Here is a 12,591-nt window from a genome sequence, read left to right as displayed (position 1 = left end):
TTAGTAGTCAAGGACTGGTTCAATTTCTTCAATTGTGTAAGTGCAAGTGTATGTGAGATGGTAACAGCAAAAGGTGAGTTCTGATTATTCTCTGTCTATCCATATAGGGATAGTAATATTGTGAGAGAAGGTTGATCTGAATCTGATTGTTTGCATCTATACTGTTTTTTTTTGTTTTTATCTGTACTGGCTTTTTTTTGGGAGGGGAAAAATAAAAAGTGTGAGGAGAAAGCCAGAGGGAGGGGGTTGAATCAGGTGTGAGTAATCAGGCGGAGGAGGGGCTGACTAATCAGCTGGCTGTGCCTATATAATCAGTGATTAGACTCATTGGAGCTTGCTCATTGTAAGGGCTTGTATTTTAAAGTGCTGCTTGGATTTGTAAGTGCATGTGAGTTGGTAACAGCAAAAGGTGAGTTCTGATTATTCTCTGTCTATCCATATAGGGATAGTAATATTGTGAGAGAAAGTTAATCTGAATCTGATTGTTTGTATCTATACTGTTTTTTTGTTTGTATCTGTAATGGCTTTTTTTGGGGGAGAAAAAAAAAAAAGAAAAAGTGTGAGGAGAAAGCCAGAGGGAGGGGGTTGAATCAGGTGTGAGTAATCAGGAGGAGGAGGGGCTGACTAAAGCAGCTGGCTGAGCCTATATAATCAGTGATTAGACTCATTGGAGCTTGCTCATTGTAAGGGCTTGTATTTTAAAGTGCTGCTTGGATTTGTAAATGCATGTGAGTTGGTAACAGCAAAAGGTGAGTTAGAATACAGAAAAAGGTGAGTTTTACAATACACAATCAGGAACACACATATTTGCAGTACCATTAAACATCTGGTGAGGCTGCAAGGGGCTGACCTTGTGAGTGAGTGAGAGGGTCTCTTTCTTGGAGTAGCAGAGGGGCTGTGATTGTGCGTGGGGAATTTTTTTTTTTTAGCAGGAGCTGGAAGCCGAGTGAAAAGGAGGTGCAGTGAGCTGGAACAACTGCAACTGCTAAGTGTAGTATCGGTGCAGGAGAGAGTTCTACGGCTGCATAAAAGTGAAGGACCAAGAACCGCACAAAGATAGATAAGTATAAGCCAGCTTAATTATTGTATAAGTGAGATTGTTTGTCTTCTACTTTTTCTTTTTGCTGCTTTTTCTTTGAGAGTAACAGGGAGTTAGACCTTACAAACAATATGGGAGGGGCTGTGATTGGGGACCTCACTCAGTGCATGTCGTGCAAGATGTATGCACACCTGGAGCTACCGGCCCAGTGTGATTACATCTGCACGAGGTGTGTGCGAACAGTTGCCCTGGAAGCCCAGGTAACTGATCTAGAGCAAACCGTTACGCGACTGAGGGAGATTCACAATTTCGAGCGAAGTTTAGACAGAACGGTGGAAGAGTTGCGGGAGGGGTCACTGGTAGAAGAGGATGATGATCAGGTAGCCAGCTGGGTCACATTTAGAAGGAAGAAAAAGAGGGGGAAGCTTGACATCTCCGAACTATCAAACCCGAACAAATTTGCCCGACTGGACAAGGAATCGGAGGATGAAAGTGAAGAAATGACGGTGCCGGAGGAGACTGCTCCCTCTAGCATCCAGAGGAGCGGTCCCTCTGGCACGGTTGGGATAAAAGATAGTGCTCATTGTAAGGGCTTGTCAGATGGTGGTGGTAGGGGATTCTATCATCAGGAAGGCAGATAGGGCAATCTGGTATTGGGACCGTGATCGCCCTATAGTCTGTTCTCTCCCGGGTGCTCGTGTACGGCACATCGCGGACCGGGTAGATTGTTGGGAGGGGCTGGGAAAGACTCAGCGGTCTTGGTGCACGTTGGCACCAATGACAAAGTTAGCGGAAGGTGGGATGTCCTTAAGAAAGACTGTAGGGACTTAGGAAAGAAACTTAAGGCAAGTACATGTAAGGTAATATTCTCGGAATTATTACCCATGCCACGCGCTAGTCCAGGGAGGCAGAGGGAGATTAGGGAGGTAAATGTGTGGCTTAGGGATTGGTGCAGGAAAGAGGGGTTTGTGTTCCTGGAACACTGGGCGGACTTCTCAGTCAGGCGCCATCTCTTTTGTTGTTACGGATTGCGCCTGACTGGGGGGGAAGGATGGTTAGAAGGTTGGAGGAGATTTTAAACTAGGAGCCTGGGGGGAGGGTTTAGCTAGAAACTACGGGTCATGCAGTGAGAATAGTGGGGATGGCGGTAGTAAATGAAATGGGGGAGAAGTTGGGGGGAGGGTAAGAGCAAGCGGTAAGGTTACTAACATGGGTACTAAAAGTGATTTAACCAAAGCACTAACCAATGACGATTACAGGTCATCATTGCTACATAAGGTGAAAGATGTCCCTAACGCAAGGGAAAATACTTATCTTAGTTGTATGTATGTAAACGCTAGAAGCATTACTGGTAAAAAGGGTGAACTAGAAATACTTGCAGCAAGCAAACAGTATGATATTATAGGCATTACTGAAACTTGGTGGGACGAATCTCATGATTGGACAGTCAATCTAGAGGGCTATACACTGTTTAGGAGAGACAGACTAAATAAAAAGGGTGGAGGGGTGTGTCTTTACGTAAAGCCGTTTTTAAAACCTGATATACGGGAAGATATTCAGGATGGGAATGGAGACACTGTCGAGACATTATGGGTAGAAATTGCACGCGGGGAAAAAGGAATAAAAAAGTTAGTATTGGGTGTATGCTATAGGCCGCCTGGTATCAACGTATCTGATGAGGAATTGTTACTAAAGCAAATTGAAAGAGCAGCAGGAGTAGGAGACATAGTAGTGATGGGAGATTTTAACTATCCAGAGATAAACTGGAAAAACGATTCATGTGATACTGCTAGGGGCAATATGTTTTTAAACACACTTAATGATAACTACTTAGTTCAACTAATTGAGGAACTAACTAGGTACAATGCAATCTTAGACCTGGTATTAACAAACAATGGGATTTGGTATCAGGTATTATAGTAGGGGAACCCATAGGAAACAGCGACCACAATATGGTCACATTCAATATCAGTTTTCATAAACAGCCCTATACTGGCTCAACTAGGACTCTAAACTTTAGCAAAGCGAATTTTGAAAAGATGAGGGTATTTTTCAGGGATATTGAATGGGAAGGTTTGTTTTTAGGAAAAAATACCACGGAGAAATGGGAGGTACTAAAATTTCTGCTAGCTAAAAATACACTCAAATTTATTCCTACGAGCAGCAAAAAAAGGAATAAAAATCATAAACCGATGTGGCTTAACAAAAAGATAAAGGAACTTATGGGCAAGAAAAGGCGAGCATTTAAAAAATACAAATCTAACGGGGAAGCAGAGTCATTTCAGCACTATAAGGAATGTAACAAAATATGCAAAAAGTAAATAAGAGCGGCTAAAGAGGAAACTGAAAAACTAGTAGCAAAGGAAAGCAAAGCGTATCCCAAAAAATTATTTAAATACATTAATAGCAAGAGATTAAAGAAGGAGAGTATAGGCCCTTTAAAAGACAAGTTGGGAGTCTTAAGCAAACAAGATAATGACATAGCGGACACACTAAATGAGTTTTTTTCAACAGTATTTACTAGAGAGGACCCAATTCAGGGACTAACACATAATCTCAATAATGAGAATATCCCACTGATAGGTACTTATTTAAGCGAGGAAGTAGTCTGTGACCGATTAAAACATTTAAAGATTAATAAGTCACCAGGTCCCGATGGTATTCACCCAAGGGTTCTAATGGAGCTTCACTCTGAACTTGCAAAACCGCTATTTATGATCTTTAAGGATTCAGTAATATCAGGTATGGTTCCCAAAGACTGGCGTATAGCGGAAGTAGTGCCTATATTCAAAAAGGGAAGTAAAGCTGAACCAGGTAATTATAGACCAGTTAGTCTTACATCTATAGTGGGGAAAGTATTGGAAGGTATTCTAAGAGATAGTATTCAGAAGTTCCTTGAAGTCAAGAAGGTCATTAAAAGGAATCAACATGGGTTTATGAAGGACAGATCCTGTCAAATCAACTTACTTGGCTTTTATGAAACAGTAAGCGCAAACCTAGATCAGGGTAAAGAGGTGGATGTAATCTTTTTAGATTTTGCCAAAGCATTCGACACTGTACCACACATGAGACTTATCTACAAGCTACAAGAATCAGGGCTAGGAAGCACAATATGCACTTGGGTCAAAAACTGGTTAGATAATAGGGAGCAGCGCGTTGTGGTTGATGGATCTTTTTCAACTTGGACTGAAGTACTAAGTGGTGTGCCGCAAGGCTCAGTATTAGGACCGCTATTGTTCAATATTTTCATTAACGACCTAACAGAAGGTCTAGAGAGCATGGTGTCAATTTTTGCAGATGATACCAAATTGTGTAAAGTTATAAATGCGGAGGGGGATGCTGAGGCGCTTCAGAACGACTTAGTTAAATTAGAAGCTTGGGCAGCGAAATGGAGAATGCGCTTCAATACAGACAAGTGTAAGGTAACGCACTGTGGTAACAAGAACAAAAATAACACCTACCTGCTAAATGGGGTAAAATTAGGGGATTCTGTATTGGAAAAGGACTTAGGTGTCCTCATAGATAGCAAACTAAGCAGTAGTACATAAAGTAGGACTGCAGCAAAGAAGGCTAATAAGATATTAGCATGCATAAAACGGGGAATTGATGCTAGGGACGAGAGTATTATACTCCCGTTATATAAATCACTTGTGAGGCCACACCTTGAATACTTTGTACAATTCTGGGCACCTTACTACAAAAAGGATATCCTGGAGCTAGAAAAGGTTTAAAGGCGGGCGACCAAACTAATTAAGGGTATGGAGATGCTGGAATACGAGGAAAGGCTTGCAAGACTAGGCATGTTTACACTGGAAAAGAGGAGATTAAGAGAGGACATGATCAACATTTACAAATATATAAGGGGACAATATACAGATCTTGCGCAGGACCTGTTTTTGGTTAGATCAACACAGAGAACTCGTGGACACTCGCTCAGGGTAGAGGAGAGGAGATTCCGCACAATACGGCGTAAAGGCTTTTTTACGGTAAGGACGATACGTGTTTGGAATTCCCTGCCTGAGGGAGTTGTAATGGCCGACTCAGTCAACACCTTTAAGAATGGGTTAGATAAATTCCTAATGGATAAGGATATCCAGGGTTACGGGGCATAGTCACGCACTATGGTTATTATAAAAAAAAGAGGGATAAAACGTTACGGCAGACATCAGCATCAGTCAAAATTTTATACAAAATAATCGTGCATAGGAGACCACAAATAGGTTGAACTCTATGGACAATTGTCTTTTTTCAACCTTAGATACTATGTTACTATGTATGTTACAAGTTATCTGCCCACGGCGGGTTAGCCGCGGGGACCACATACGGTTGAACCGGCATAGGAGGTCCCATAGGGGGCGTTAGTTTAGTAACTAGCGTATTCAGAAGTGTGGAGAAAGTAGTCCACAGCGGGTCATTATGGACCCCCGTTGCCACAGTTCCACTAGGGAACAAAGGAGCCCCCAGAACCAGAGCCCGCAGCTGCTATATTCTCCTCATAGGCATCTGTGGCGTCAGCAACACCGGTATTGTGTTCAGCCCCAGAACCGTTACCTTCAGAAGCAGACATGATATAACTTGCAAATCAAGTAACACAGTACAATTGTCAGCAGCACAATACCTCTTGCCCAAACCCCTGCGCAGTGTAGTCAGCACAAGCAGAGATATAGGAGAGATATGGTGACTAAAATCACAGAGAAAAATACGTATTAGAGTATATCTTGTGAATATCCTATATTATTATAAACCTGACGCAGCAAGCCCCCTCAGGTTATAGAATATAGGGTTAGCAAGGCGAGTGAGAGACACGAAATGGAAATCACCCAGCAAGCTAATGCACACACACATATAGTCACAGTTATACAATGCAGAGGTTATTACCAACAATAATACTGCACTGGACTAGCTTATATATATAGCTATGTAGTCAATAGATCTAACACTGCACAGTAAGAACTAGATGTATATCACAGGGTACTTGTACCAGAGAACCCTGACTAAATGCACTCTCTTAACTATCACTGTCTAAATGACATGTAGAATACTTAAGTGTCTTGTAAAGTCACAGCGCTGACTACCAGGCGGCTTTACAAAGGAGGATTTGCCCAAGCAGTCCCAGGAACAGTGTAGCTGAGAGAAATGGCGCTCAAAACACTGACAGGGAGTGAGGGAGAGACAGATATGCAGCTCCAGGGCGGGAACATTTACTGGAAATGGCGCCCTGGGGAGGGGCTCCAGATCTAAGCCTTATCCCCTCTGCTGGCAAAACCACCTGGTACTGCGGGCTACAAATAAAAAGCTTTAAAGAGAAAACCTGACCTGCACCCATGCCCTGGTGATCTAGTGGGATCGCCTGTACTGCCACAATGTCCACCGCCAGCGCGCGCGGCCCGTCTCCCACCAGCCGCGCCAGATCGCGATACAGCACGGGTCCCGCGAGCGGGACCCACTCACCACCTCCCGAAGCGCAGCCACGCGATCCCGGAGAGCCCCTGTCGTGTGTGCCTGACCAGAAGAAAACCGGAGCCTCCCGCTGTAGTTACCCGGCAACCAGGGCGCAGGAGTGTACAGCGCCGCTGGGGAGTGATGGAGCTGCAGCAGTGAATGTCTCCCGACATCTACACACTGCTGCAGCCCTTGAAGTCTTCACTTTTCTTCATAAAAAAGCTCTTCTTAGGGCTGCCTGGAGCAGCCCCTCTGTTATGTGCCTGCTATCTGCGGCACCAACTACAAAACTGAGCTCCTGTGCAGGGAGGCGGGGTTATAGAGGAGGCGGCGCTATGCATCTTGGGAACAGTCAAAGCTTTTGATCCTACTCTACACCCCATTGTCCATCCTTGTGGAGCCGTGTACCCCGCAGCAGAAAATGGCACTGGTGAGTGCTGGAGCCGTTCTGAGGAAGAAGCTCCGCCCCCTATAATGGTGCGTCTTCCCGCACTTAAGAGATTATACTGGCCTGAGGTAAATCTGCAGCAAACCTTGTAAGCTATCTTGACCAGTGTAGGGTATTGCGCTGGCCCAGGGCGCCCCTCAAAGCGACACACTACAAGTACCGCTGAGCCCTCCGGAGCGCAGCCTGTCAGAGCTGCGCTCCTATCCTTGTGCCGCCATTCCCGCCGGTGACCGGCTTACCGGGGAACCGGCGTCATACTCACCACTCCATCTTCTGGCTCTGTTAGGGGGTGGCAGCCGTGCTGCGGAAGTGAGCGGTTGCCTCATGGGCTTGCGATCATCACCCTCAGGAGCTCAGTGTCCTGTCAGCAGAGATAGGAGCCATTTACCTCTAGGGTTGGATCCTACTCCCCCCCCCCCCCCCCCCCCCCCCCCTAAGTCCCAGCAACCTCTCTGTATCTAACTCTTTTAAAAAATTATAACTAAAAAACCTCCTAGGAGCTCTCCTAGCTGTGACCGGCTCCACCGGGCACATTTTCTAAACTGAGTCTGGTAGGAGGGGCATAGAGGGAGGAGCCAGCCCACACCATTAAACTCTTAACGTGCCCATGGCTCCCAAGAGAACCATCTATACCCCATGATACTAATGTGGACCCCAGCAACCTCTAGGGCGTAAGAGAAATCAGGTTTCCACAGCATCATACAGACACATTACGCCTGACTCAGAATCAGCCTCCGTATCTTCTTGCACCTCTGATAAAAATTCATCCCTCAGGTAATAAAATATAATCTGGAGAATCCTTTATCTTCTTATCTTCAACAATGTCATTTTAAATTACAATTTTAATCAAAGGGAAATTAAGTGCTGGGTGAAAGGAGAGTACCTTGGCTCTGCGTCACTTGGGGAAGGTTTATTTCAAAGCTGATACTGTGCTTAATGTTCCTTTCACCCTGCAGAGTTCGGTCTCTGAGGCAGATGACTTCAATGGACTGTACCTGGCTGCCCCTGGTAATGAGAAGAAAAAAAATTAGAGGAGAGAGGAACCCAGCGGGATGGATACTAAATTATCTCACAGCTTCACCTTAATAGATTCTGATATTCTTAATAGCTTAAGATTTTTTTTAACCAAAAATAATTGATCATTTATTTTAGTTTAATTACTTTCAGGAAAAAGCTACGGCATTGAGCAGGTGCTTAATCACTTCTATTAATGTGATGATTCCAGATACAAGATTCAAATTCTAAAACGACTAGAAAAAAACAACAAAAAACTCATTTTTGATACATGAAAAAGAATAAATACTGTACTGTAAAGAACAGACTGCTGAAAGATATATTGATCAACGGATAACAGTTATTCTGGACCTGTACTGCTCAACATTTATGCTCAGCTGAGACACCAAGGGTCCATGCGCCAATTATCACGGGCTCTAAAAAGGTGGTTCCAAATAGTGGTATCTGGACAGATTGAGGACAGTAACCATGCTGATACCACAGTGCCGACATTAGAATGTCAACATGGTTCAAACTGTCCACAGACACCATGACTACATCCTGACATATTGAAATTTAGATAATGGCAATGGTTAGATTTAGGCGCCGCTGGCACGGGTAGGGTGGAGGTTAGGGTTAGGCACTAGTAGGGGGTTTAGGATTATGCTGCTGCAGAGAAGACAGCTGTCAGAACTGCTGAGCACATAACCACCGGGACCGGGAAGAAGATGATGGAGCCAGGAGAGGGTAAGATACCAGTAGGCCACCAGGGACAGTTTGTCAACAGTTCATCGTGTAGACATATCATCGTTGCAGGCATGATGAATGTTGACATGGTCACAGTGGATTTGCTAAGCATGTTGCAAGTCAAAAGCTCAATCATGTCAGCATTCTCTTGTCGACCAACCCTACAACACACCCATGTATTGCTTATTTGACACTTAGAACCACCAAAAATGATTCAGTGACTCTTGGGCGTTCCGACTTCCAGGTTACACACCTTAGGGTAAATGTAATAGCCTGTCACTTGCAGGCATCGGCAAGATCCCAGCAAGTCTGCCCAATGTTTCAAAGTGGCAATCATTTAAAATGCAAAACCAGTTTGGTTTTCCTTTTCAAATGATTGCCACATTAAAACATTGGGCAGACTCGCTGGATTGCTCACCAATGCCTGCAAGTTGCAGGCTATTACATTTACCTCCTTCAGATGGGTCCTCCTACAGGTAAAACTCAGAAAATTAGAATATCGTCCAAAAGTTTATTTATTTCTGTAATTCAACTTAAAAGGTAAAACTAATATATTATATAGACTCATTAAATGCAAAGTGAGATATTTTAAGCCTTTGTTACTAGGCGATTCATCGCGCCCTACGGGCGCTCTTCACACCGTCGAAAGGGGCTACGCCCCCTTAACCCCTGCACGCCTTGCTGGGGTTCAATATTTGTATGAGTATTACCTGCATTCCTAGGTTTGTCAGTGGTCAAATATTGCATGACGAAAGGGCTTGAGATGGTGAAGGGGGTGCAGGTCCTTGCGACGGCGTTAACGGTGCCTGCAGGGCACGATGTACAGAATGTAGCGGGTGCGGGGGGGGGGGGGGATGAGGCAGGGAGTATGTAGATGCTGCGGGTGGAGGGGGAGGTGGAGGTGGATGCAGGTGGGGGGTGGGTGCAGGACCTATAACTATATGATTGTATGTGTAACATTATATAGGACACGGATAAGGATGTATGTGATATAGACATACCCGCATGAAGAGGTATACGGTGTCACTAGACACAGAGAGGAGTGCTGGTACAATGCGGAACAGAGGCAGCTGTGTCCTCTCTCTACACCGTACCATCCTTCAGGTGTAGCAACGCGGACATGTTGCGCACGCAATGTCTCCATGCGGCCGCAGGTGCACCAGTCCCCCCTGCATGCGCTATGTGCGTGCCCCCCTCAGGTGCAGTAGGAGGAGGGTGCGCAGGCTGGTGCTGCTCCCAGGGCCAATGGGCATGGACAGCACGGTCATGTGCTCGGTGCTGGGCTTGCGCCCTGCGCTTGCCGAGTGAGGGATAGGGAGGAGGCGGCACAGCGGAGCATCACCAATATACCGGTAACTATGGGGGGCACGGCAGGGGGTTATGGCTCCTGTCCTCCTGGTGAGGGTTTGTCAGGGAGGTATCAAGGAGCCAGTGGTATGGACCGTGTATGGGACGCAGAGGGGTAGGGAGAGGATACAGAGACGCAGGGCGGTAGGGAGAGGATACAGAGACGCAGGGATGTACGGAGGGGACAGAGACGCAGGGCGGTAGGGAGGGGATACAGAGACGCGGGGCGGTAGGGAGGGGATACAGAGACGCGGGGCGGTAGGGAGGGGATACAGAGATGCAGGGCGGTAGGGAGGGTATAGAGAGACGCGGGGCGATAGGGAGGGGATACAGAGACGCGGGGTGGTAGGGAGTGGATACAGAGACGCGGGGCGGTAGGGAGGGGATACAGAGACGTGGGCGGTAGGGAGGGGATAGAGAGACGCGGGTGGTAGGGAGGGGATAGAGAAACGCAGGGCGGTAGGGAGGGGATAGAGAGAAGCGGGGCGGTAAGGTGGGGATACAGAGGCGTAGGGAGGAGGGGATACAGAGACATGGGGCCTTAGGGAGGGGATACAGCGACGCGGGGCAGTAGGGAGGGGAAAGAGACGCGGGGCGGTAGGGAGGGGAAAGAGACGCGGGGCGGTAGGGAGGGGAAAGAGACGCGGGGCGGTAGGGAGGGGAAAGAGACGCAGAGTGGTAGGGAGTGGATACAAAGACGTGGGGCGATAGGGAGGGGACAGAGAAACACGGGGCGGTAGGGATGGGACAGAGAGACGCGGGGCGGTAGGGAGTGGATACAGAGATGTGGGGCGGTAGGGAGGGGACAGAGAGACGCGGGGTGGTAGAGGCGGGGCGGTAGGGATGGGACAGAGAGACGCAGGGCGGTAGGGAGGGGCGGTAGGGAGTGGATACAGAGATGTGGGGCGGTAGGGAGGGGACAGAGAGACGCGGGGTGGTAGAGGCGGGGCGGTAGGGAGGGGATATAGAGACGCGGGGCGGTAGGGAGGGGACAGAGAGACGCGGGGCGGTAGGGAGGGGACAGAGAGACGCGGGCAGTAGGGAGGGTACAGAGAGACACGGGGCGGTTGGGAGGGGATAGAGAGACGCGGGGCGGTAGGGAGGGGACAGAGAGACGCGGGCAGTAGGGAGGGTACAGAGAGACACGGGGCGGTTGGGAGGGGATAGAGAGACGCGGGGCGGTAGGGAGGGGACAGAGAGACGCGACCGGTAGGGAGGGGACAGGGAGACGCGGGGCGGTAGGGAGGGGACAGAGACGCGGGGCGGTAGGGAGGGGACAGAGAGACGCGGGCGGTAGGGAGGGGACAGAGAGACGCGGGCGGTAGGGAGGGGACAGAGAGACGCGGGCGGTAGGGAGGGGACAGAGAGACGCGGGGCGGTAGGGAGGGGATAGAGACGCGGGGCGGTTGGGAGGGGATAGAGACGCGGTGCGGTTGGGAGGGGATAGAGAGACGCGGGGCGGTAGGTAGGGGAAAGAGACGCGGGGCGGTTGGGAGGGGATAGAAAGACGCGGGGCGGTAGGTAGGGGAAAGAGACGCGGGGCGGTTGGGAGGGGATAGAGAGACGCGGGGCGGTAGGTAGGGGAAAGAGACGCGGGGCGGTTGGGAGGGGATAGAGAGACGCGGGGCGGAAGGGAGGGGATACAGAGACGCGGGGCGGTAGGGAGGGGATACAGAGACGCGGGGCGGTAGGGAGGGGATACAGAGACGCGGGGCGGTAGGGAGGGGATACAGAGACGCGGGACGGTAGGGAGGGTCCCCAGTGAGGAAGCTGATGAAGAAAGGGGGGGAAGTAGTGGAGGGGGTGGAGTTGTGTAAAGTGGTGACCAGACATACAGTGGCTAGGATGGGCGGAGGGACTCACCGTTGGGGCTGTGGGTGGCTGCTGCAGGCTGTGAAATAGTTCAGTATCCAGAGACGTCACCAGGTGTGGGAGAGCAGTCTGTACTATGACATTTCCTCCCCCAGGGCCCCCCTTCCCTCGCACGGCGAAATGGGGGCGTGGCCTAGAGTAAAAGGGGCGTGGCCTCGCGGGTCTTTTCTCTCTCGCTCCGGGGGTGTTTCCAGCTTGCCTGTAGATGCTGGCAGCCCCCGGAGACTGGAGAGTGTGTGTGCCGGCTGTGTGACCGAAGGAGAGTGCTGCAGGAGATGACGTCACTGCAGCACTCGGCTCCTGACAGCGGGATGTGTGCGGAGGAGGCGGCGGGTCTGTGTACGCGGGGGGGGCAGGGAGGGCTATGAGAGCCTTCTCCTGCGCCACCCGTCCCTCCTAATGTGTATGCCGGGGGCAGCAGTTGTTGTTGTTCGGCGCGCCGTGGCTGGTTAGTCAGATTTGCTGGGGGGGGGGGGGGGGGGGGGGTGAAGGGGTGTGACATGGACAGGCAGCAGGAGCAGAGACTTGCAGCACATGTGGTGGGCGGGCTCTGTGACTCCGCCCACCGCTGTGACTCTGCCCAGCGTTACGGGCACAGTCACAGACTTGAGCAAATATATAGGAGATAATATTGATGATTGTGGCATACAACTTGAGAAAACCCCAAATCCAAAATCTCAGAAAATTAGCATATTACCTAAAA

At 48.9% G+C, this 12,591-nt stretch overlaps 1 protein-coding gene and 1 long non-coding RNA gene across 6 annotated transcripts in view; one reads left to right on the top strand and one right to left on the bottom strand.

The window, feature by feature from the left end:
* ATG7 (autophagy related 7) overlaps window positions 1–12,591 on the bottom strand; it is a 617,483-nt gene that overhangs the window by 455,394 nt on the left and 149,498 nt on the right. For all 5 annotated transcript variants that reach the window (XM_063940758.1, XM_063940756.1, XM_063940759.1 and 2 more), the window contains exon 9: window positions 7,813–7,934. In XM_063940758.1, the coding sequence (XP_063796828.1) occupies window positions 7,813–7,934 (122 nt within the window). The remainder of the gene's footprint in view (window positions 1–7,812; window positions 7,935–12,591) is intronic.
* The window catches only part of LOC134958276 (uncharacterized), a 210,265-nt gene that overhangs the window by 175,679 nt on the left and 21,995 nt on the right, over window positions 1–12,591 (top strand). The gene's annotated exons all lie outside the window — the stretch shown is intronic.

Source organism: Pseudophryne corroboree, chromosome 9, assembly GCF_028390025.1.
Source record: "Pseudophryne corroboree isolate aPseCor3 chromosome 9, aPseCor3.hap2, whole genome shotgun sequence".
In the NCBI taxonomy this organism is placed as follows: domain Eukaryota; kingdom Metazoa; phylum Chordata; class Amphibia; order Anura; family Myobatrachidae; genus Pseudophryne; species Pseudophryne corroboree.
This window is presented reverse-complemented; position numbering and strand designations above follow the sequence as displayed.